At 40.9% G+C, this 27,457-nt stretch overlaps 1 protein-coding gene across 5 annotated transcripts in view; it reads right to left on the bottom strand.

Moving 5' to 3' along the window:
- Window positions 1–27,457, bottom strand: part of RYR3 (ryanodine receptor 3) — a 485,624-nt gene that overhangs the window by 275,556 nt on the left and 182,611 nt on the right. For 3 of the 5 annotated variants that reach the window (XM_075282947.1, XM_075282949.1, XM_075282948.1), the window contains one exon: window positions 12,646–12,666. The exons of the other annotated variants lie outside the window; for them this stretch is intronic. In XM_075282947.1, the coding sequence (XP_075139048.1) occupies window positions 12,646–12,666 (21 nt within the window). The remainder of the gene's footprint in view (window positions 1–12,645; window positions 12,667–27,457) is intronic. 5 annotated transcript variants of the gene reach the window in all.

Here is a 27,457-nt window from a genome sequence, read left to right as displayed (position 1 = left end):
TTGGAACTTCCACTATGGGTTACCGCTGCCTTCTGGTTCTTCAGACTTTCATCTCAACTCTGAAAACCTTCTGGTAAGTAATTCCAGTTTCTGGGTCTGCTGTGACTAGTGGTGCACTGTGCATCCCCTGCTCCCTGACCCGTAACAGCCCTGCCTGATGATAGCCTCCAAGTCCATTCCCACCATCAGGGGCTCTGATGAACATCCCTAGAGCGTTGGGGTTGGTGTCGCTCGGGGTGTGCAGGACGCTCAGCGCAGTATTGTGACATTTTGATCAGTGTGTCTGGTGTTGGAACTCACTATTTGCTCAGTGCTGCTTCTGTTTCCTAACATAACCCCACCGTACAAGGTACTAGAATTGAACTATGACATGGCAGGAGATCATTTTTGGCTAGTTTCCCCAGTTATACAGTCATTTTAAGAAATATGGTTACTTGTAAAGAGCCACTTTTCTTAAGAACAAAACAAGGAACTGTAAAAACATAGAAGTCGAGATGTTCTGTAGACAATGATAGCGCCACAATGAGCAAACAGGACAGATCCATAGCAGTGATCATTAAATGCACATTTCAGTAACAACAAGTGATCACCTATCCACTAAATAGTGATAACATCTAGATCAGTGGGGTCTCACTCCGGTGTCTCCCATCAAATGCCAGAATGAAGATTCTAGGATTCTGCTTTCCCCACCCACAAGGCCGTGGCTAAGAAGAGTAGATTGGATTGAGGTTGAGCATATATATAAGATAGCAGAATACAGTCAGTCCCATAGACTTTCAGTTAGCGGCAGCATGTATGCATGACCATTATTACTCCAAACAACTTCTTCAGGCCCCGGTCTTGCCAACGTGGAAAACAGAGGCAGAGGTCTAATATAGCAGTTATCTCCTACCCATTGTATAGGTCATAGCTTGCCATTACTAAATTGTACCTTTAAAACCGTAAAATAAACATCATAACAAACCAATGTTGTAAAGCAAGACATATGCAGTCACAAACTGGAGCAATACTGTACATGTTGTCATTGCCATGAAATTGCTACATACATAGAAATGGCAACACTGCCATTTGCATCATTACTGCGATATTTGCACATTATAATAAGCAATACACATTGAGAGGTACAGTATATATGTACAGTATATATTCTAGCTTCCACTAAGTGATAAAACATGAAAGCTGGCATACAGATTAACTACTGTAAACTATTCACATTACTTTCTGCGTCCTCCCTTAAAAAGTATGCCCACGGCGCCATTTCTAAGTGCAATATCTGTGCGGGTTCATTTCTTTACATACTTCATAGAAGTCAGAGCTTTGGTTTTTTTGGACCAAGAGCTTAAAATCCCATGTACAGATACAGAGTTACATGATACAATGCTGTCCGTCTGTTGCCACCACTAGGGAGATGCTTGTTGCATCTCTTATTATTGTATTCACTATATACACAATAGTTATAGTATACTATAACTTTTTAATGTCGATCTCGTTTTGGCTATAAGCAGGTAGAGCTGTACCTCTATGCTAGGGATTTGGGGTCCTTTATAAAATAAAACCATGCTCTGGCCATCATAAGGATAAGTAAGACCCAGTTCACATATGCGGTCAGGCCTTTCTGTTCCCCTATCCGCATGATAAAGTTCTGAAAGCAGCACTTTTCCCTCCGCATTTTTCATGTGGAAACTGAGCAGAAACCACATGGACCCCATTATAGACTATGGGGTCAATGGGTTTCCTTGGGTAAGCACTGTTTTATGCAAATAGGTTTCTGTTCGGGGGGTCCCTAAATGGACTCCCTCAACGGAAACCCGAACGCAGATGTGAACCAGGCTTTACACAAAAGAATTATCCAAGACATTTGGGCCTTATAGGATGAAACAAATAAAAATTACATTTAAAAGGTAGCTATTCTTTATAATGGGAACCTGTCACATTGACCTTGCAGTCCTATCTGTAAGCAGCATGTTATAGAGCAGGAGGAGCAGAGAAACTTGACATACACAGTAGTTTAGTGAAAAAAGATTCAATATAACTAGTATTTAATTTATTTATACTCCCCACTCATTATATACTTAGGAGTCCAGTAGGTGGTCCTAGTCATTGGTTAACAGCGAGCTCTCTATGCTACTGTCCCATACTGTATATAGCATAGAACAGAAGAGCTGTGGGCAAGCTGGGACTCTTAGCATCATAAATCGCTGTGATGTTGAGTTTGGATCTCTGTAGTGAGCTTGGGGCAGAAAATCCAACCAAGTGTTCCAGTTTGGATTCCTCCATGTGGGAGTGTACCATTGTGAACACTTATCCCCTATCCACAGGAAAGGGGCTAAGTGTCTGATCACTGGGGGTCCTATCGCTGTTTCACCCAGTGATCTGGAGGACTATGAGAGATTATAGTCCCGGCAGCCCCATAAAAGTGAATGGAGCACTGATCACACAAAGGCACTGGCACTCCATTGACAAGTAGTCCTCTTAATCACTGGGGTACCTGGCGATCGGGTGCCCAACAATCTCCCATCTTGTGGATAGGGGATAAGTGTCCATAATGGTACAACCCCTTTAAGTTCAATAAAAATCCCATGTCATAATTAACCAACAATAGTACTACATTATGCTTTTGAAATATTTTAAAATTTGCACAATATTGATACGATACGCTAGTCTTAATAAATATATATAACTCACCCTAGAAAAATGGTGCGAGTTATAATAATTCTGTCGGGCCGAGGCGTACCCATTCCACCCACATTCAAACAACGTGGACAGTGAGGTGCTGATTGGGGGTTGTGGTGCATGTTTGGCATGAGAAAAGGCCTTGCTTAAATATGCATCAGAATATCATCCTTCTATGTCAGTTTTTATTGATTAGTTTTCCCCTATGTGTTTTTTTTTCTATAATCTAGTAATTTTGTCCAACAAAACAGGTATCACACAGGTCCTCAGGGGCAAAGGGTGTTTGTATCTAAACTTAGAGATGGGATCAATGTGAGGGTAAATGTAAATGACTCAATTGACTCAATTTATATCTAAGTAAATATAGTAACTTGACTGCTTAAACTTCGGCATAGCCATTGTCTACCGTAGAATTCATGTAAGCAGTCATTCAGTTTTCATGGCTGCTATTTCCATCACAATAAAAGCTATATTAAACCAATGGTACAAGCTTCTTTGTGTCTAGCTGAACAAACCTAGGCAGTTTACATAGATCATCAGAATATAATTTTTTTCCATCGAAGCATACATTGCGTCTTACTGAAATTTGTAAATTCTAAAATAGTATACCAAGCAGTCCATCGCAGGTTGTAAGTAATAATACATTGGCTAGATGGTTTTAATCTTTTAAAGGTGACGGAATAAAAAAAAATAGCACATTGTGCAAGGTTTACCATTTTACTTTCTATGCAGTCAAAACCAGGAAATAGGTCTCTAGCTTGATATCTACAGGGGATAATTTAACAACACAACTGTACCTCTTTTTGTGGCGTAGATGTGTGACAATGTGGCACATATTTAGGGCAAGAAGAATTTGAGATGCATTCCCCATTCTCGCTTCTTTCAGCAAATGTGGAAAGGATGCATAGCAGGGTTGGCCAGGGACGTCTTGACCCGACATATTTCTTATAACTCACGGTAGTTTTCTAACTGGTGTGTATTTCCATTCTAGTATACGTGTGTGCGTGATTTATTGAAAGGCCAGAGCCACTTATAAATCAGCAGTGTTTAGTGCCCTATATTAAGATTGGAATAGGAAATGCCCATCTTAAAAAATCTGCAGCCCTCATCATCACGTTTCCTGGGCCCTTTCCCTCCTTACCGCTCAGTGAAGAGATGATAGATTTCTTTTCTTTTTTCTTTACGTTATGTAACAAATGCAGTTCAATGAAGCTCAAAATGTATATGTTTTATAAAGCCTAGTAAAACCATTTAAAGACAAATGTTTCTTTAAGGTTCGCCTATTTGTAGCCGCAAACATGGTTACAGACTAGAAGCTAATAAAAAAAGCAAAGAGCAAAAAGTAATAAATAAAACATAGAAATCAAAGACAGGCAGAAGGTCAAAATGTGGGGAAATGGCGATTACTTTCATCCCTGCTGTTCTCTGTTTGCCTCCTACAAAGCCTGGTGTAAAGTCAAAAGTTCTGGCTTAAAAATTTAACACATTTTGACAAAAAAATGGCAGAAAATAATTTTTGAGTTTGCAGCCGTTATAGTATGTACTTACTAGTAAAAAAGGAACCAAAAAGTTGTTTGTTTTTCTAGGATGGTGCTTGTGATGAGGATTTGTGACAGGCAATATACGCCAATATTTCCTGGACAGTTCCATGAATTTGGACGGCAAATACAACAAGTTTATCTGTCAGAGGGGATAGTTTGCTGCTGTTTTTGGGGCATTCCTGATTGGATGATGTTAGGACATTACCTATTACACAATTTTGGACCAAAACATTGGTTAACTGTAAAGTTTTTTTTTTTATAAATCACAACTGCATCAAAAAGATTACAAAGCTTTGTTTCTCTCTCTTTAAGGCCTGGTTCACATCTGTTTTCAGTATGGGAACCCCCTGAATGGAAACCTATACGCATTAAAAAGTGGTTAGCTAAGAAACCACATGGACCCTATAGACTATAACGGGGTCCGTGTGGTTTCCGCTCAGTGTCTGCACGCAAGCAGCACTTTTCTCTCCACATGTTTCATGCAGAAACCACACGGATCCCTTTATAGTCTATGGGGCCCATGTGGTTTCTTAGCTGACTGCTTTTTAATGTGTATAGGCTTCCATTTGGAGGTCCCAAAGCGGACTCCGCGAATGGAATACCAAACGCAGATGTGAACTGGGCCTAAGGCCTTATTCACACGATCGTATCATTTTTGTAAAGGGCATTTTAGTAACAATTTCTATGTCATTTTTTTGACAGACCCTTTTTCACGACCAAACAAACTGACATGCTCTATCTTTATCTATCAAAATGGACATAGATAGAGGCGTGTACATAGATCCATAGATATTCATGGGTTTTATATAACGGCTGTTAGTCATGTCAATAAGTTCATTCCATGGACTTGAACGGACTGATATGTCTGTTTTCATAGATGTTGGGCCCGTGAAAAATGGCACTGATGTGTGAATATAGCTAAAGACCTGTGTGCGTTATATCTCCTAGAATGACCACAACCAGTTGTAAGTTATGATGCACAGAGCTCTTGAAGTATACTGAACTGACCTAATGTGAGTTCACTAGAGTACCGGTCCAGCCATTTGGGAGTTCATTGCATCATAACCCATAATGGTGCAGTGAGTTTCGTCCACATAGTTGAGTTCATAACTGGGAAATGTGGTCCGAACACAGATCGTGTTTCAAAGACAGAACCCACTTATGTATATAACGCCTAACGTCAGACCTACTAGTATATGTTGAATGGCTCTGGGGGAAACGGATGACTTATCATACGCCATACTGTAAATCTGAATGACTGCAAAAATGTCAGCAATAAATTAAAAATTTCAAAAGTTACATAAATATCAAAAATTAGAGCCAGTACTGCAAATCTAGTACATCTAAAAGGAATGTGTTTTGATTGATCACAGGAGTAAGGGAGTTAATAGAAGGCAATCCTGCCAACACGATAGAGATCTCAGCTGTGCACACTCAGCAGGATTGTCTCATCTCTGCAGCCAACACACTCAAATGAGCAAATGTCCACCCTGCACACTGTCCCAGGGGTCTCTTCTCTGCCACTGGGTCTGTAACACACCAACTAAAGGAGCAGAATTTTTTTTTTTTTTCTTTAAAAGGGTTGCGTCACCACTCTCATTCTGACAGCTCAGCTGTAGTGAATGCCAAGGGAAGGGTTTCAAAGATGCACAACAGCTAAAGGAACAGAACATCTATGCTATGTATTATGTAGTGCTGTGGCTCTATCACATATGCTAAAAAACTTAAACCAGTTGTGTTTGTCAAAGACTTATGTGGAGGTCACTGTGAGGAAAAAGCTGTATAGAAAAGCACAGATACAAAATTTAGATTTTCAGACAATATGCCAAATTTCATGTTTTTACTGAAGGTGTAGCATAAAGAAATTTAGGCGGAAACGCAGCGCTAAAGTGTTGCGGGAATGCATCGTGGTTCTTCCTGCAGCGTTTTGAACAGAAAGTTCACAGAGTTTTCTTCTGCAGACTTTCTGTTACCATTATATCTAAAAAGCAATTTTCAACAAGTTTTATATTGTTCACATTTTTTACACAATAACCTGTTAAATAATTTTTTCAAGTTAATACTATCAAGTGGATAGCAGGTTTTTCTCTTTTTTTTCTAATGATTGTACAAGAATTTTTTTATGCAAAATAATTGCATTTTTGTTATTATTTTGAACACTTTTTGGGCTTAGTGTACAGATAGTAAGGTCCCACGGCTAACTGTATAGAGGTTCTCCAGTCCATTAGAGCAGGAGCTCATTAGGACAGCGTGGGACAACACAGAACCTGCATATAAGGCTAAGTTCAGACAGAGTATTTTGGACCGGAATCTGAGGCGGAGGCCACCTCGGGTTCTGGTCCAAAATACAGGGTAGCCACGACTGGATGCCGAGGCACTGCACCAGCATTCAGTCGCGGCACTGCATTCCGGATTAGGCCCAAATGATTGGGCCTAGTCAGGAGGGAGAGTCTTCAAGCGGATTCGTGAGGCACAAGCCACCTAAAGAATGAGCATGCCCATTCTTTTTTCCGGGAGCCAGAACAGATGGCTCCCGGAAAAAAAAAAAAACTGGTTCCCATTGAAATCAATGGGAGCGTCTTTTTGGTCAGGATTTTGAGGCGAATTCAGTCTCAAAATCCTGACCAAAAACTCTGTGTGAACGCAGCCTTAGGGTGAGTTCACACTGAGTATACGCCAGCTTATTCTGAACGTAAAACACGTTCAGAATCAGCGCGTATAAAGCAGTTCTCATTCATTTCTATGGGAGCCGGCATACGAGCGCTCCCCATAGAAATGAATGGGCTGCTTTTTTCACTACGAGCACTCCCATTGAAGTGAATGGAAAGTGCTCGCGTGTATGGTTCGGCATGAGCAGAGCTAGCCGAACACGCGGGCACTTTCCATTCACTTCAATGGGAGTGCTCGTAGTGAAAAATGCAGCCCATTCATTTCTATGGGGAGCACTCGTATGCCGGCTCCCATAGAAATGAATGAGAACTGCTTTATACGCGCTGATTCTGAACGTGTTTTACGTTCAGAATAAGCTGGCGTATACTCAGTGTGAACTCACCCTTAGTGTGCAAGCTTGACTCCCACTCTATTCAAATCTCTCCACATAGTGGTCATACACTGAAGATGGTGGGCTGGGGGTCATTAAAGGGTTAAAGGTCCACAATCCATTACTTTTACGAACTGGCTGCCCTCTTGGATAGTACAGCACACTTGATGCAAAATACAAGCTGTAAATAGTACTAAATACGCGCCATTCCCTCATACATTCTAAATATTCATGGACCCCACCAGTTGGAGCCACAGGGTACATACACATTCTTTGCCGTACAAAATACATTTTTAAACTTTGTACCTTTGGTCAATTTCCACATGGAAAAAATCCATGTATCATTCCCGCCTTGTAAACATAGAATTTCTAATTGACTTTCATGATAATGGATAACAGTGTGAATTTTCTGCATTGAAATCCATGCAAAATAAAAATCCATATATAATCCTAATCATACATATAACCTTAATGATCAGACATATATAATCAGTTTCTCTGGAAAGAGTGAAACAGTCACTAATGCACAAACTAATAATTATATTTTGCTAAATAATAGTACTGGAGAGTATATATAGAATATTGCCACAAAGTTAACATAATACAGTGATTTGTTTAAAAGATCCCATATATATATATATATATATATATATTTTTTTTTTTTTTTTTTTTTTTTTTGTTTCAGCCCAGGATTAGCAAAATTAAAAATAACAAAATAAACATGAATACAGTGGTTTTGTAGTCCAATTATGTTCACATTTATGATAGTGTTAAATGTGTTAAATTCCATATTCATCTTGGTTGACTTTTATAATGTATCAGTCAAGAAGAGGAATAATCAATAAAATATATTGTGGTTAGAAAATAAAAAGTCACTCATAACATACAATAGACCATTGTAAATCTGTGATCGGATTAGCAATGGTTCATTATATAGCAATGGCCTGACCCTAAGACTGCATTACAATTCTATAAATATTCTCATATCTTGGTTTTTATAGGGGTGATGGTGTTACAGTATGTATAAAAGAGTATCTGTGACCAAGATTTATTATTTGTATCTTCTGAAACAAAAAAAACGAGGATTGCAGGAAGATATAGTATGTCCCCTGGTTCCTGTGTACTACTGATTCCCATGGATGGTATGGCTAGATAGTGGAAAATGAAGAGGAAGGCAAAAAATGAAAAGGAATTTAAGGCTCCCTGCGGATTTGCAACAGATGAATGGACCTGATCAGTAGAGAGTGTTACATTGTGGGCTTTGCAGCTGAATCAGCCACGAAATCCGTGACTAGATCGAATAGGATGCTTATTTTTTTCAGCGTCCTGCTGTGATCTCATCCTTCAATAGAAGCAATAGAAGGCAGAATCATGGCTGAGTGTGTCACTTATGTCCCAACTGTCCCGGTTTCTGTGGGACGTTCCTGGATTCAGGGTCATGTCCCGCAGTCCTGGTTGGCAGGATGTATGTCCCGGTTTCAACTCATGTGCGTCTAGAGGACGCTCCGGCTCCACCTCTGGGTGCGATGTGATGACGTCACTCACATCGCGCCCGCAGCTTTCCAGAACAGACTGAGACTGCAGACAGAACAGCAGGGGATCGAGGAAAGGCGAGTATCAGTGTTTCTATGTTAAACTTTGATGACAAATTGAGGAGGAACATTAATCTAGGGGCAGAGATGGAAGGAGAACATTATACTGGGAGCAGAGATGGAGGGGGGACATGAAACTAGGGGCAGAGATAGAAGAGGGACATTATACTGGGGGCAGAGATGGAGGGGGTACACTAAACTGGGGACAGAGATTGAGGGGGGACATTAAACTGGGGGCAGACGAAAAGGGATATTAAATTGGGGACAGATGAAGGGGGCAATTAAACTGGGGGGGAATAAGAGGGACACTAAAATGGGGACAACTGGAAGGGGACATTAACCAATGGGGGTCACTGGAGGAGGACATTAAACTGTGGGAGTAGCTGGAAGGGGATCTGTTTGTATCTAGTTGCCCCCAGTTTCATGTCCTGCTCCAGCTGCCATTCATTTACTGTCCCCTCCAACTACCCCCACTGTTTAATGTCACCCATCAGCTGCCCCAGTTTCGTGTCCCTCTGTAGTTTAAACGGGCACCAGGAGAGAGACTTAATACTATGGGGCAGTTGAAGGAGAACGTTATAATGTGGGGACACATAATGTTCAGGTGACTGTAGGAGTATTATACTGTGTGGGGACACATGGAAAAATGGATTATAATGGGTGGGGTGAACACAGAAGTGGGTGGAGCTAAATTTGCATAACGTGCCATGCATTTTGTCCCTCTTTCTGTCATTTGAAAGTTGGGAGGTATGAGTTGGGGCGAAACCAACCTCAAAATCAGCATCAGATTCTACCGTGTGAACAAACCCTAACAATGAAGAACATTACTGACCCCAGCTGACAGGCACAGGAAAATGTCTGACCCACCTAAGGATTATCTATTGTACACGTCTAGATATCGGCACTAACATCTGACATCAAATGCTGTATGTATCACCAGGGCCTGGAGCCCAGACACTGGATCTTCTACAGACATGGACAAGATGCTGACAAGGATAAGTATTCAGCTCACATAGCTGTCAGCTAAAGTCAAGATCGGCTGACTGCTATTTCTCTCAAGCCTCCTATATGCATGCACACTAAGCTTGGCTGAGAGAGCATATGTTCTGAATGGGGGAAGAAAGCTGATACTAGACACCTTTAGTTGCAGATTATCTCCCCTTGGAACAAATGGGTTAGTAATGTTGATATCCTAAAGCCTGAGCCTTTTATATCCTAACATCTGGGATAGTCGGGAGGCCTCCATACACATTAGATGGCTGGCAGGTTTGTCTGATATTAATGTCATTTATATAGCCAGCTTAAAGGGAGTCTGACATGAGGAAACATAACAATAAATCAGTGACATTGTATTGTTCAGGACATTATGCTGAGCACCATCATACTTTTTGATAGTCCAATGGTTGCGCCATAACCTTGAAAAAACGCCATTTTTAAAAATATGCAAAGTTCAATGTGTATACCAGGACCTCCAGGTCTCTGTATTGGGGCTTAAAAACCTGAGCCCCGACCGCACTTGACCCCTATTTTTTTATTTAGAAAACTGTGGTTTTCAAGGTAATTGTGCATTTATTGAACTATGTATAAATATGATGATGTCCTCTACAATGTTCTATGACTGGTTTCATATTGGGTTTCCTGTTTCCTCTTTAGGTTCTCAGAGGCTTTTGGATAAAAGCTGACATTTTCTTTAGGTGGCATTATGTGGTATAAACATGCGCTGCATTGACACTCTGCTGTAAATAAACCACATGTGTAAACCCACCCATAGGAAGCTTTTGGGGAAATCATGGGCGTAACTTGAGGGGGTGCAGAGAGTGCAATTGCACCTGGGCCCAGGGGACCCATAAGCACTGGCATAACTTAAATGCTTCATAGTGATCCCATCTACCACTGGATCCATAGGTCACTCTCACTACACAAAGGCTGATTAAACTTCTTTGATCACATTTCTTTATCCCTCTGATCACTGGCACTGTAAATGTATTACCCCTGTCCTCTGGTGAACTGGAGTGAGAAAACATATGACACTTAAGTCTCCCACTGTCAAAAAAAAAAAAAAAAAAAAAACTGTTTCATGTCAAATGGAGCAACTAGTCTGAGTATAGTCAAGGACAGATTCTGAGGGAGAAAGGTTGTATCGCTAAAGGGGAGAAAATTGCTGTGGGGGGCCCAAGCTGGACTTTCGCATGAGCGCCCTTAAGCCTCTAGTTACACCACTGTTCATGTGGTAATGAATCTCTGAACCTTTGGCCACTATCAGAAGCCAGTCTCAGAGTAAAATCATGGGTATTTGTGGTATGATATATAAAGAAATGGTCATTTGCATTAACACTTTGTGATCCTAAATCTGGTTAGGACAGTAATTTTGTACCGAGCTTAGAGTCAGGCCACTAGAGGTAAGCAAACCTGTAGACATTTCTGTCCCGCTATTCAAAAAATTGGTTTCAAACTGGTTAGAAAAAAAAAGATTATTACAGAGCGAGCAGTCAGCACACAGATCCATCCGAAAAACCTAAACAGGCAAAGAAAAGGACCTGGGGAACAAGAAGAGAAAGGAAGAAAACCATACAGGGCAGACTGATGAGCAAACCTTTTCACTTGGGAGCACCTTAGGCCAGGTCACCCTTCCTTCCAAACATGACAATTTTACTGGTGTTACCCTCTGCTATTTACCACACTGGAAATGTATGTTGTCTTAGCTATTAGTAACCTGAGTCTCGCCTGACTGAACATGTTATGGGGAGACTAAATGTAAAGGCATGACACAGGTTTCCAAGTTATAAATGCAATAATCAATGTGTAGTACCCACATAAAACACGATAAATTATACCACACATCTCTATATGACATTTATGGATGACGAGACCTGGATATCCTGTTATTTATTCCTTGATTTTTCTATAATTGATCCATTGTATAATACAGAATATTATGCATAAAATTTGTAAAAAACAAACAAACACCCATTGGCCTACATGAATTTCAGGCAGATACGCTGTTGATTTTGTGCAATACAATATCTGCAGCATATATATTGTGTGCGGACTTTAAAGAAGACATATAAGCCATTAATGTGTTTTGTAAAATCATCAAAGACTGGGCCAAGTGCAGGAATTGCCATACAATAATAAAAGGCCCATTACACAATTGATAAATTCCCCTGTGGTTCCAGCTCTGTCACTCAGGCGTTCCCATCTAGTCTGTGCTTCGGCAATGACATGCTCAACTACCCAAGTGCCGGCTGCAGCCAATGACAGGCCTCAATGGTGTGTGCAGGTTACATGACGGCTGAGGCCAGGGTTTGGGTGCAGCTGTCATGTAGGTAGTCAGGCACATCATAGTTGCAGTGCAGAACACTAAACAAAGAAGGACCGATAGGGAGCACCAGAATGGCAGGGCTAGAATAGGGGATTGTCAGGTGAGTAATGAATGGGTCTTTAAATACTTTATTGTATTTTCCTATAAATATTGCTAGAACTGGTAGGGGGTCTGACTTCTGTGGGCTCTACTTCTTCCACCCCCTTCCCTTGTCTTATGCCTCTTAATATACTAGTATCATACACTATAAAATATTAAACATCATTTCTGCCGGTGGAATGACAGACTATTTGTTTAGCTACAGTCACCAGAGTGACAGATGGCCACATTTACATTTTTCATTAAAAATACATAACATCTATAGCATGGAGAAAAGATGACGTGCTGGGCTCTCAAGTGAAAATGATCAAATCATCACAATCCCCATGCAAAAAAAAAAAAGAAGAGTGGTAGGAGAGAGGAGACAGAAGAACGTACCCATCTGGACAGGTCACTAGGCTATCAAGGTTGGAAACAAAATAACAGAGTGAGTGTTACATTGGCTTCATAGATCATGTCACTAGCACACGATACATCCACTTGGCCTACTTACATCAAGGTCACAATATCATATGTAATATATATGTACATACACAGTAAATATAAAAATGATGTCAATATACACTCACCGGCCACTTTATTAGGTACACCTGTCCAACTGCTCGTTAACACTTAATTTCTAATCAGCCAATCACATGGCGGCAACTCAGTGCATTTAGGCATGTAGACATGGTCAAGACAATCTCCTGCAGTTCAAACCGAGCATCAGTATGGGGAAGAAAGGTGATTTGAGTGCCTTTGAACGTGGCATGGTTGTTGGTGCCAGAAGGGCTGGTCTGAGTATTTCAGAAACTGCTGATCTACTGGGATTTTCACGCACAACCATCTCTAGGGTTTACAGAGAATGGTCCGAAAACGAAAAAACATCCAGTGAGCGGCAGTTCTGTGGGCGGAAATGCGTTGTTGATGCCAGAGGTCAGAGGAGAATGGCCAGACTGGTTCGAGCTGATAGAAAGGCAACAGTGACTCAAATAGCCACCCGTTACAACCAAGGTAGCCAGAAGAGCATCTCTGAACGCACAGTACGTCGAACTTTGAGGCAGATGGGCTACAGCAGCAGAAGACCACACCGGGTACCACTCCTTTCAGCTAAGAACAGGAAACTGAGGCTACAATTTGCACAAGCTCATCGAAATTGGACAATTGAAGATTGGAAAAATGTTGCCTGGTCTGATGAGTCTCGATTTCTGCTGCGACATTCGGATGGTAGGGTCAGAATTTGGCGTCAACAACATGAAAGCATGGATCCATCCTGCCTTGTATCAACGGTTCAGGCTGGTGGTGGTGGTGTCATGGTGTGGGGAATATTTTCTTGGCACTCTTTGGGCCCCTTGGTACCAATTGAGCATCGTTGCAACGCCAAAGCCTACCTGAGTATTGTTGCTGACCATGTCCATCCCTTTATGACCACAATGTACCCAACATCTGATGGCTACTTTCAGCAGGATAATGCGCCATGTCATAAAGCTGGAATCATCTCAGACTGGTTTCTTGAACATGACAATGAGTTCACTGTACTCCAATGGCCTCCACAGTCACCAGATCTCAATCCAATAGAGCATCTTTGGGATGTGGTGGAACAGGAGATTCGCATCATGGATGTGCAACCGACAAATCTGCGGCAACTGTGTGATGCCATCATGTCAATATGGACCAAAATCTCTGAGGAATGCTTCCAGCACCTTGTTGAATCTATGCCACGAAGAATTGAGGCAGTTCTGAAGGCAAAAGGGGGTCCAACCCGTTACTAGCATGGTGTACCTAATAAAGTGGCCGGTGAGTGTACATATGTTATTAAGTGTCCACTTATCAAGTACTAACATATACAATATGTTTTCTACCTACAAATCATAGAGACAAGCAGAGGCTGCCATGGCAGCTCCAGGTTTGTTGTGTATGTTCCCCTGTGTCCTATAGAAGCCAGCTCATCCATGTGTCAGCTGCACAGACAAGAACAAACCTGCCGTAGTGCTAACATATTGTTGGAGCTGCTTGCAGAAGTAGAATAGTATATGATACTACAGTATATTTGCATTTGGAGCCCCTTGATATTCTTCTCTTTAGACCATGTTTATATAAAGGAATGCAATATCATGTTATTATTGTAAATGATCCTTTTATCTGCAGTATATATAGAATGTATACTTACCTTTATTACTTTATTTTCAAATTAGTCAACCTAGCACAATAATAACATAGCAGAGATATATACGTTTTATACAGTAACCTAGGCTACATTTCTGAAATTTCTTGTGAGGGATCCTGTACTACAGGGACAGGGCTTTGCAGGGACACTAAGGGGCCTAAGGCTGGTTGCAGACAACCGTGGCCATGTTCAGTGTGCTATCCGTGTATAGCAGGCAATCAGATGGGAGGATTTTTTTGCTATAGGTAACGCTATGTATCATACATTTGTTTTTTATGGGTTTTTTTCTATTTTAAAAGGGATTTTACTGGCCTTAAGAATAACCACAGTACTCTGCACCATCACCCCGCAGTCTATGCTACAACAGCCAATTGTTGACCTCCTCTTTGATGCACCATGCACACTGACATCACTGCTGCAGCAAGCGACTGACCAGTCATCACAATGCTGAGGTAAATGAGATGTGGTGAGGGGTCATGGCCCTGGAAGTATGGGAAAAGCAGAAAATGGAATTGACTTTGTATTTTTCCAGTGCACTGATGGGGTCAGTCATTATCAATCCATTAATGTAGCGCTATTCTTCTTCTATGGGATCCTGATGCTTGCTCTGACTGCTGGCACCTGGCTGGGAAATGGATGAGCGAGTGTGGTGAGCAGGCTTTGCACGTCACAACAATGGAGTTTGTCATATTGAGAGCTCAATGGTTATTATTTTATTATGTTTTCTCATTCTGAAGTACGTCAGATGATCACTGGTAGAGATTCTTGAGAGATACTACAGATATATGTCAAAGCATAAGTATCACTAAACCTCGCTGAACATTTTGCCATACAGGGATTATAAATTACATGCAATATTAAAAAAGACAAGTTTAATTTAATGAAACATTTTTAACCATCTCCTAAACATTTTTAGGATCTCTGTTTGTGGTCAGTGAATGGCAACATCACCTTACAACTAGCTACCCAAGCTATTACCCTATGTTCACATCTGCGATGATGTGTCCCTTGTTCTGGTCTGTTGGAGAACCACTAAAGGACACAAGGACCACTAAAATAGCAGACCCCAACGGTGCCCCACTGACTGTAAAAGGATCTATTGGGTGTCCGTTATTTTAAACTGGAACCACCGGATGAAAAAGTTGGACTTGCAGCACTTTTTTGTCTGGCAATAGTTCCTATTACGTTTGTAAAACCCTAGGGCCATTAAAGACAAATGGGATCCACTGGGTTTCCTGGGAGAGAGAAAAGTCCTCCTTGCAGGACTTTTTTCTATGCCGATTTTAGGCAAAAACTCCAATGCAGATGTGAACTTAGCCTCAGAATGTTACATAACTTCTTATTCGAGGCCGGAGATCCATTTAACAGTATTAACAGTATGCCTCACCTTACATCTCCCATTACAATGCATTCTGCTGTTTATGGGCAGATGATTAGATACTGATGGCAGATTTTCCTATACTGAGCAATAACAGGGGCTAATAACTTTTATCATAACTTATTTCACAATAAAAACAGGAAAACATAGCTGAGAAGAAGAGGAATTGTAAATTTCCAGGTAAACTGTGAATAAAGTGTCAGTAAATGAGTCCAGAGAAGGTGAAGATTTAACACAAATGACATTAGAGACTTTATTTTTGAAAATATGAATTAAAAACTTTTTACATAATTACAGTCCTATGAAAAAGTTTGGGCACCCCTATTAATCTTAATCATTTTTAGTTCTAAATATTTTGGTGTTTATAACAGCCATTTCAGTTTGATATATCTAATAACTGATGGACACAGTAATATTTCAGGATTGAAATGAGGTTTATTGTACTAACAGAAAATGCGCAATATGCATTAAACCAAAATTTGACCGGTGCAAAAGTATGGGCACCTCAACAGAAAAGTGACATTAATATTTAGTAGATCCTCCTTTTGCAAAGATAACAGCCTCTAGTCGCTTCCTGTAGCTTTTAATCAGTTCCTGGATCCTGGATAAAGGTATTTTGGACAAACAATTCAAGTTCAGTTAAGTTAGATGGTCGCCGAGCATGGACAGCCCGCTTCACATCATCCCACAGATGTTCAATGATATTCAGGTCTGGGGACTGGGATGGCCATTCCAGAACATTGTAATTGTTCCTCTGCATGAATGCCTGAGGATTTGGAGCGGTGTTTTGGATCATTGTCTTGCTGAAATATCCATCCCCGGCGTAACTTCAACTTCGTCACTGATTCTTGAACATTATTCTCAAGAATCTGCTGATACTGAGTGGAATCCATGCGACCCTCAACTTTAACAAGATTCCCGATGCCGGCATTGGCCACACAGCCCCAAAACATGATGGAACCTCCACCAAATTTTACAGTGGGTAGCATGTTTTTTTCTTGGAATGCTGTTTCTTTTTGGACGCCATGCATAACGCCTTTTTTTTTATAACCAAACAACTCAATTTTTGTTTCCAAAATGAAGCTGCCTTGTCCAAATGTGCTTTTTCATACCTCAGGCAACTCTATTTGTGGCGTACGTGCAGAAACGGCTTCTTTCTCATCACTCTCCCATACAGCTTCTATTTGTGCAAAGTGCGCTGTATAGTTGACCGATGCACAGTGACACCATCTGCAGCAAGATGATGCTGCAGCTCTTTGGAGGTGGTCTGTGGATTGTCCTTGACTGTTCTCACCATTCTTCTTCTCTGCCTTTCTGATATTTTTCTTGGCCTGCCACTTCTGGGCTTAACAAGAACTGTCCCTGTGGTCTTCCATTTCCTTACTATGTTCCTCACAGTGGAAACTGACAGGTTAAATCTCTGAGACAGCTTTTTGTATCCTTCCGCTGAACAACTATGTTGAACAATCTTTGTTTTCAGATCATTTGAGAGTTGTTTTGAGTAGCCCATGATGCCACTCTTCAGAGGAGATTCAAATAGTAGAACAACTTGCAATTGGCCACCTTAAATACCTTTTCTCATGATTGGATACACCTGGCTATGAAGTTCAAAGCTCACTGAGGTTACAAAACCAATTTTGTGCTTCAGTAAGTCAGTAAAAAGTAGTTAGGGGAATTCAAATCAATAAAATGATAAGGGTGCCCATACTTTTGCACCGGTCAAATTTTGGTTTAATGCATATTGCGCATTTTCTGTTAGTACAATAAACCTCATTTCAATCCTGAAATATTACTGTGTCCATCAGTTATTAGATATATCAAACTGAAATGGCTGTTGCAAACACCAAAATATTTAGAACTAAAAATGATTAAGATTAATAGGGGTGCCCAAACTTTTTCATAGGACTGTATAATGATCATCATCATCATCATTAGATTACACTAAAGCCACTCGATCCCCATGAATTTTTATTACAAGCAGCTGACAACGGTATAAAATAACAAAAAAAAACCTTGCCAATCTCTTGCCTTGTGTACCTGGCTGCAGCAATGTTGTGTCATCTTGACATGAAACTGCTGCGGACAATCAATGGCCCCATTGGTGACCTCAGTGGTATTGATATGTCGCAGGTACACCATGGTTCATACTGTATATTAGGACATCACATCTTTACTAGAGACTGGTTAACAAATGTCAATAACCACTTCAGTACCGGGCCAATATGTGGTCCAGGACCAGACACATTTTAGGTTTATTTTGTATCTGCGGTTTTGAGAGTTGTAACATTTTTCCCGTATGTCTCAGTCAACTAATTTTTGTGTCTTTTTTCGGGGACACATAGGGCTTTATTTTTATGTTGTTTCTATTTTCGAATGTGTTTTAAAAAAATTTATATCAGGGAAAATATAAACATAATAGGAGGGAAATTGTGTCTGATTTTCAATTTATTATTATATTTTTTATTTAATAACACAAAGTGTCACTGAAAAACTTTATAAAATAGTTTTTCCTCTCCGTTACGGTAATTTTTATTTTGTATGGTGTCCTTGGGGGTGGGGCTATAACCTTTAATAATGGCGTTTTATTAGCGTATTATTATTATTTTTTATTATTATTTTATTTACATTTTTTTTTAACTTTTTAATTATATATTGTAAGAAAGTGACAGGAAAAGTCCTGGAAGGACGCTATATCTCCCCCAGAGTCCTCTCATATGTGTGGTAAGTGAGGGCTTCAATAGCTGTACCAAGGCATCTGTCAGTTAACTCTTCTCATCCCACTGCAGGAAGGAGCTTGTGTGCACAGGTGGGAACAGTTAGGCCTAATCACAGGCCTATAAAGCCTCTCCAGACTTCTGTCCTGGGCAGTTCCTGGGGGAGAGTGGTGGAGCCAGGTCCTGTCCATCCTAACTGAAAACTGGTGAGACCAGTGGGTGCTCCACAGCTTGTATTTTTTGTTGCTTTGTTTTGTCCGTGTGGTTGAAGCAAGCCACACGTATAGTCAGAGTGCATCTGTGTAGTTAGTCGCCTAGCCGGGCAGGTATTTGTGTTTCTGTTTTTGCCTGAAGTAAAGGCCTGTTTATTTTGTTTGCCAACACCTTTAAACCTTTTTTGCAAAATAAACACACAGGGCTAAAACCCTGTTCAAACTGATTTTGGTGTCTGTCTCTGACTGTCTGGGTCCGCTGCTGCTACCACTGAGCCTACACCCCCCCACACACAATATATATATATATATATATATATATATATATATATATATATATATATATATATATATATAAATTTTTTTTTTTTTTTTTTTTTTTTTTTTTTTCAGATTGTGTCCCCATAAGGTCATAAGAGATCTTTGGGGACATCTGATCACTTTTTTCTTTAAGGAGGCTGATTTCTCCTATAACTTGGGCTGGTACATATAGCCTCAGTTGCAGGAGGAATACAACCTCTTGCACGCTGTATACACAGTATACAGAGCTAATCTGGGTCCTGTAGGACCCAGCAGCTCTTGCAAGACGCTGCTCCCGGCGGATCACGTGACCGGGTCAGAGGGCGGTCGCATCATGGCGGCGCCCATAGCCATGTATACAGCGCTCATTGCCATCTCTCTGGGAGCTCTGGCTGAAGTTACATCCGGCTCCCAGTGTCAGCAGCTGCAAGATCTCTGTCCAGCTACTGTGTTCTGACTGGACGTACCGGTACGTTCTGTCAGAACTAGGCAACCACTATCCGGATGTTTACAGTCTCTGGGCGGTCCGGAAGTGGTTAAGGGAAAGAGCAGCACAGCAGCGGCAGGGGTTTGGTAGGATATTACGCCTACTATTATTGTACACCATTGTCAGTTCCCTGTGAAGGATTTCATGAGACCACTATAAAGAAAACCCAAAACAATTCAGACTAGTTATTATAATAAGGCAAATAAATAGTGAGTCTTTATGATCTGCCTATGGCCATCATACAGTAGCTTCTCCCATTACCAGATCCATTTCTACCGATATGTGAGTAGGAGGAACTGGTAAAATAACACAGGAAGTTCCATGTCATAGATACTGTATCCTCTACACATTCTGTCAGCGTTAGTATAAATCTAAGGGAAACTTCCAGAAAATTCCCATTTTCTTGGTTTGGCTGCTCTTGAAAGGATCATTAAAAATGAGAATTTGATAACTGCTTCTGAGATCCAGCTTGGACAGCTGGTGTAAAAAAAAACTATGTAAGATGAATCTGCTCCTCGGCTAGGCGTATCAAATGAATTCAATCACAATGTCATTTCTCTACATCATACATTCCATCTTAGTATCAACTGTGCGGGTGCAAACATACTAAACTAAAAAATACAATGTTATTTCAAGATAAATATTTTTGTGAAATATTAGAAACAATTTCCACTTTTACACTACACAGGAAAGGAGAAGACGGTATTCAAGTATGAGATATTGGTGCTACGTTTTGGTTTTAGCTTTCTATTCCTTGATTCTAAAATCTATATGTGTTTGAAAATCTATCCTTCTTTGCATCATTGATTCTCATATTCTGATTGAGTCTAAATGCTAGAATTCTATATTCTAAAACTATGGGCATTTACATAGGGTTGGTCCTTTCTCAGCTTTTTTTAATAGCCTCCACTCTTAAATTTTTTGGAACATAAATGTAAGGGTGAAATGTGTGGTTGCCCAGGGCCCAAGGCAGCAAGGGGGCCAATCAGCAAGTAACTGCACATTTACCCCATTGTAATCCAATCTCGTAATCATATGTATCGGCATCATCTTCAGGACTCTTCTGGCCTCCTGAATGACGTTAGGGACTACGTTGGCCTGTGATTCGGCCTCAGCTCTACCTAAAAGTCATTCAGTCACGTGGGTCATGCCAGTGCAATGACACACAGATGCAAGCATCATTATGGTAGTGTGACCCACATGAATGCTGAGGCTCAAATACAGGCCTCAACAGAGCCCACTATTTATCATGGCCACTCACTTTCCCTGGGCCTCTGCTTATTGTACTCTTGGGTCTGTAGGAACCCAGATTATAATAGTAGTTTGAGATACTAGTTTGGGGATGCTGAACCTGAAATTTTTGGAAAATTAATAAACAGACTCTAAAGTTTCCATTAGCAATGCTCTATCTAATAGAGAGAATCTGATCCGTACAGACTTGGGCTGATACACTAATAGGTTGCTGTCCGTGGTGGGTTCCATGCTGGAGAACAACTCCCATCCCATGTATGAGTCAATGACAGCACTGGGCAGTACTGTCAGTGACCGACTGCTTCACCCCAAGTATGAGAAGGAGCGCTATCGGAGATCCTTCCTCCCAACCGCAGTCAGGCTGTATAATCCACATCAGACTAAGTGAAGATCACTCCACACAGAAAACTAAATGATCCTGAGTCTTTGTTTTCCTTTTTTCTATGACTCCTAGTATTTTTTCTATTTGCTATTCTGAGCTTGTATGTGTTCTTTTCTTGTAATACAGTATATTACTGTATTATCTACGCTGCTGTAACACACTGAATTTCCCCATGATGGGACTATTTAAGAATTATCTTATCTTAATACTGTTTAATTTTTGATGATGCAAAGTTAGACTAGACCAGCAGTTCTCAACCTATGGGTCGCGACCCCGGGGGTCGAACAACCGAAACACAGGGGTTGCCACATACCTCCCAACCGTCACGGTCGGTGGGACGTATGTCCCGGTTTCAACTGATCGGCGCCCGGAGGACGCCGATGAATTGAAAACACAGGCGATTAAAGCAGGAGCTGTCACAGCCAGCTCCTGCTTTAACGCTGTGCTGCGGCTTCTGTATGTGTAGCCGCGATGTGATGTCGTCACATCGCGGCTACAACTATATGAGTGAGCGAGACTGAGCGGGCAGCGGGAGGAGCGTTGGAAGGTGTGTTTTTTTTTTTGTTGTTTTAAACATTAAGGTGGAACATAATGAAGGGGCAGATGAAGGGGGGGACGGCATGACACTGGGGCAGAGATGGAGGGACATGAAGCTCTGGGCAGATGAAGGGGGGGACGGCATGACACTGGGGCAGAGATGGAGGGACATGAAACTGGGCAGATGAAGGGGGGACGGCATGACACTGGGGGCAGAGATGGAGGGACATGAAACTGGGCAGATGAAGGGGGGACGGCATGACACTGGGGGCAGAGATGGAGGGACATGAAACTGTGGGCAGATGAAGGGGGGGACGGCATGACAATGGGTTCAGAGATGGAGGGACATGAAGCTCTGGGCAGAGATGGGAACATGAACAGATGGGGACATGAAACTTGGGGAAGAGATGGGGGGACATGAAACTGTGGGCAGATGAAGGGGGGTACGGCTTGACACTGGAGGCAGAGATGGGGGGACATGAAACTGGGGAAGAGATGGGGGACATGAAACTGGGGAAAAGATGGGGGGACATGAAACTGGGGAAAAGATGGGGGGACATGAAACTGGGGGCAGAGATGGGGGGACATGAAACTGGAGGCAGAGATGGAGGGGGGACATGAAACTGGGGGCAGAGATGGAGGGGGGACATGAAACTGGGGCAGATGAAGGGGTTATATGAAACTGGGGGAGAGATGGCGGGGGGACATATAATGTATGTAGGATTATACTGTGTGGGAGCACATGAAAAATGAATGAGAATGGGCAGAGTCAACATAAGTGGGCGGAGCTAAATTTGCCACTGCGCGCTCCACATATTTTGTCCCTCTTTCTGATCTTCAAAAGTTGGAAGGTATGCTTAAAGCCATCAGAAAATACATATTTCTGATGGCTTTAGCCACTGAGAAGCCACGCTACTGTTTGCAGCAGCGCTATTCAGCTGGAACGCACGCTGTTATGGACGCGTGTTCCAAACTGAATGGGGTCACCGCAACATAAGGAACTGTATTGCGGGGTCATGGCATTAGAAAGGTTGAGAACCACTGGGCTAGACAGTCTTTACCTTCACCAGATGTTTGAAAATCTGGCACACTTTTAGATGGTAGACCATTTCTGACATAATTTTGGAACAACATTTTGGTGCATTTCCAAAATATTGATGCAATTTCTAATTATTTGCCACAATTTCTAGTTCATGGTTCAAACAGGCTTATAAACAACTTATAAAAGAGGACCAGAATTCTGGCATAATTTGCATAATATGCTGTACACCTTATTTTTTATATGTGCAAATTACACAAAATTTGGGGGCATATTTATAAGTTTATCTGCCCCAATGTATGCTGCCAATATGTACAGTTGTAAAAATGGTGGTGGTTGGAGATCAATTTAAATATCTGTATCTCAGGTTTTATATCACCTAGAACAAGTGGTTCTAATGTCATATGGGTCATTACTCCTATGTCGAGCTTTTTACACGGTTTAGTACTTTGGCACAATACAAGCATGTTTTACTGCTACTATATAATTTTTGGAGCCATCCATTTCATATCCTTATGTTAACATATTAGTACATGTAGTCTTGTCTACCCCTCTGTAATCCCTGTATTATTTACATGTGTCATGTTGTTATACTATTTTAGTAGTATTTAATAAAAGTTATCTTTTATATTTTTGTACAATGGTGTGGTTGACTTGTTTTGTTACATAATTTTTGTGTAGAACACTACAAGAGTCATAACTTTGTTTTTTTGCCAATTAACTATTTTTGCAGAATCCGTTGCAGCTTTGGAACCAATTTTGGATATACAGAATTTAATGCACCATTGCAGCAAAGGCCTCTGGGAAGGTCAGGCATGATGTTAAAGGGAGCGCCCCCTAGTGGGCTGCATGACTGAGGCACCATCTCCCTATATTAACATCATGGGAGACATATTTGCATATTCTTCCCATGATCCCTCACAGTGGAGCGCAAATGGCTTGGTAAGTCTCTACACACTTATATGGTGGTCTCTCCCTAAGGAGTGACAATATCCCCTTAACCTGGTCTGAAGCCTCTCACCTCTGCCAAGTTAGTCTTCTCTGCGCCGGGCTGAAGAGATCCAATCAGATCGAAACAGCTGTCCTCGGCTGAGTGAGTGACTTGGTAAAATCTAACATCATTGCAGCAAAGGCCTCTGGGAAGGTCGGGCATGATGTTAAAGGGAGTGCCACCTAGTGGGCTGCATGACTGAGGCACTGTCTCCCTATATTAACATCATGGGAGATAGATTTGCATATTCTTCCCATGATTAAATGTTATAACATTATTATGGCATGGAATTGTTTTTTGATATCCTCTTTATTCTGTCTTGTTACAGTGTGTTATTTTTGCTAAATAATATATGTTTCATGTAAAAGAAAGGTTTTTACTTGATTAGTCCATCTGAAAGGACTTCATGTGGAAACTTATAAAATGTTTTGGAATTCCAAAGGATTATCGCTTGTGAGAGCTACACTGACAGGCGTATAACTTATGCCATGCCTTTCCATCTAATAGACTACTATGGCATCACTGTGGGGTCAAAGGATTTAAAAGGCCAGGATCAGTGTTATCTATGAACAAATTGTCAACACCCTCAAGTGATGGTGTATGTACGGCACCTTTGCCCACACCAACAGGCACTGAAATGACGTGACTGTTTTGCAAAGTTCTGCATACTATATTAGGAGAGAAATATTACAATACAAATGTTGTGTTATCCTGCAGGCAGCATGTTATAGAGCAAGAGAAGCTGAACAGATAGCTAAACAGTTTTGTGGGAATTTTTTTTTTTTTAATTCTTGTGCTTTCCATACTTTTAATGGGAATCTATCACGCAGACGCAATTTTTTCAAGGTACCATGTCGGAATAGCTTTAAGAAAGGCTATTCTTCTCCTACCTTTCGTTGTCTTTTCCACATTCGCCTACAATTCCGGTTCTTGACGGTATGCAAATTAGCTCTCTCGCAGCACTGGGGGAGGGCCCCAGTGCTGAAACAGCACTGGGGGCGTCCCCAATGTTGCGAGACAGCTCTCTCCAGCACCGCCTCCATCTTCGTCAGCAGCATCCTCTTCAGCCTCTTGTTCTGGCGGTGGCTTGTAACTTTCTAGGCCTTAGACAGAGCTGACTGCGCATGCCCACAGGCCACGAGAAAATGGCCATTTGCACAGTATTGTAAGTGGCCATTTTCTCGTGGCCTGTGGGCATGTGAAGTCGGCTCTGCCCAAGGCCTGAGGCCTAGAAGTTACAAACCACCACTGGAAGAAGAGGCTTAAGAGGACGCTGCTGGCGAACGGCGGGGCTGAGAAGACAACGAAAGGTAGGAGAAAAATAGCCTTTCTTAAGGCTATTCCGACGTGGTACCTAGAAAAAAATTGTGTCTGAGAGATAGGATCCCTTTGAGGAGTCATTGATTCTAGTGGGTGGTCCTAACAGTGACTATGTCTACAGAGATAGCTGTCAAATCACACATGGGACCACCCTTTGGACTGAATTACTCTTTTTCAGCAGAGAAAGAAGAGAGAAATAAATGACAAGTTCTGCTAAATCTTTCCCCACATAACCATATATATATATATATATATATATATATATATATATATATATATATACACCAAGTGATTTTTTTTAATTTTTTTCAATTGTTGTGGCATGGCCCAGGGCCCTTGTGTACCATTATAATTTGAGAGTAAAATACAAGAAATGTATTATTTTGATTCAATTATAAACTGTTCCTCAGATCTTTTTTATTGACCTTTTTGGGATCTATGAACCAGAGAAATAAAAACGGCTTGAATTATTCTGATATTTTTTGGTTTGTTCCACTTAATCGCTACAGTGTGAAACACAAGGTTTTACGTTAGCTAATTATATCCTCCCATCACAAATGTAACACCTTGTGACAGAGGACGCGGAATTAAACTGTTCATGAGATTAGCTGTCCTGTAAGGGATCTAGCTGCGGCACCAGGAACATGTCAAAGAAAATGAAATACTGCTACAATTCTATCTCTAATCCCCTAGAGGTTTTGCACCTATTTCATCAATGATATACTAGATACCTAGACATAATGTATAACAGTGGTATTGGTGAGGATGACATAAACTGTGGGTGTATTGAAATGGTATAATGATGGCCATACATAGAAGATAAACCTTGGCCAAACATGGTGATTTCAGCAGAACTGGTGAACCATGTAATGTGTATTAGATGTTTGGCTGAGCTTCATTTAGTAGATGTACAGGAAAAAAATGATTGGGCATGTTGGATTCATCATGCCTGATCCTAAAAGGATTCTTCCTACCGCTCCTATTTTCGTCACATATCCAGATATGAGTATTATGCGATAGGTAGATTTTAAAAACAATCTTGTTTTGTGATATTGTATCAAAAAGTGATATCCTATATGTATCTAAATTTGAAGGTTATTTTTACTGTGGCTTGCTAAAATTGGTTTTCCAGCCCCAAGGGGTTTTTTTTCACATTGATGACCTATCCACAAGATAGACAGCATGTTTAGTGGGGGTCCTACACCCAGACTCCAAACCAATCAGCTGATTCGACATGATCCCAGAGGGCACTGCATAGGGCTGAAAACTGCTCTGCTCTTATTCAAGTAATAGGAGCAAAGCTGCGGCACCACCTCTATACAGTGGACAGGGATGCAGTAGCTTATGATGCTGGGATGCAGTCAGATCAGCTGAACGGTGCAGGGTCTGGGTCTCATACCCCACTTATTGGATACTCATGAGCTGTCCTGTAGATAGGTCATCATCACTATAAACAACTTTAACCAAATTCAAGATGAATAGCTGTCAGCCAAAAGGTACTGAAGGTGTATGGCCACCTTATGGCAAAGTAAACATGTCTAGTATTTGGAGAAATTTGAGACCACAATGCTAAGAATCTACTTTCATTTGTGTGTATAAGTGTATTAAACATGTGAAAACTTTTCTTGTGATGAGATATTGATATACCAGGCCTGGAGCCTTCATCTGTTTTGCCCCAGTGTATAATCCCATGGTAAAACCATGGATCATCACAGATAAATGAGACATATGGATGACTTTCCCAGTGAGTTCCCAGTGATATTGGGTTGTAATGTAGTTAAAATTATCCAGCTGGAGTAAATTTTGATACCATCTGAAAAACAAGCCCTTAGGCCTCAAACACACTTGTTTTTCATGGAGTTTTTTTGTGCCCAAAACAGAAGTGAATATAAAAGACTGAAGTATAAGCAATGTATTTATACCTTTCATTCTGTTACTATAGAATCCTATGTCTGGCTCACAAAATGACATGAAAAACTCTACCAAAAACTGCATGTTTGAATTCAGTCTACTTGCATTTTCACACATGGAGGTAATGGAGCTACAGTATATTAGCAAAATTACATATAAATATATTTATATTTTTCCCAGTGGTTTTGCAATATTTGCCTTTTCATTAAGGTAATATAATTACATTCTACAGTGTTAAGAACATTAAACATTTCAATATTTGCAGAAAACGTCTTATTGGTAATAGTTGGCAATGTATCTCTTTATTTATCTAGTCATTAAAAACTTTGCCCAGGGTTTTTTTTAAAAAACCACATGGCCAGAATAAGCATTCACTGCTATCCATGGCATGTGTCTGGTATTGCATCTCAGCATCATTGAAATATATGGAATTGAGCTGCAATACCACAGACAACCTGTAGACAGATGAAGCTCTATATGTGGAAGATTGTAGCCATGTTAATTCTGGAAATAACATATATA

This window comes from Leptodactylus fuscus, chromosome 7 (assembly GCF_031893055.1).
Source record: "Leptodactylus fuscus isolate aLepFus1 chromosome 7, aLepFus1.hap2, whole genome shotgun sequence".
Classification (NCBI taxonomy): Eukaryota; Metazoa; Chordata; class Amphibia; order Anura; family Leptodactylidae; genus Leptodactylus; species Leptodactylus fuscus.
Note: the sequence above shows the minus strand (reverse complement) of the source record. Positions and strands in the feature narration are given on the sequence as shown.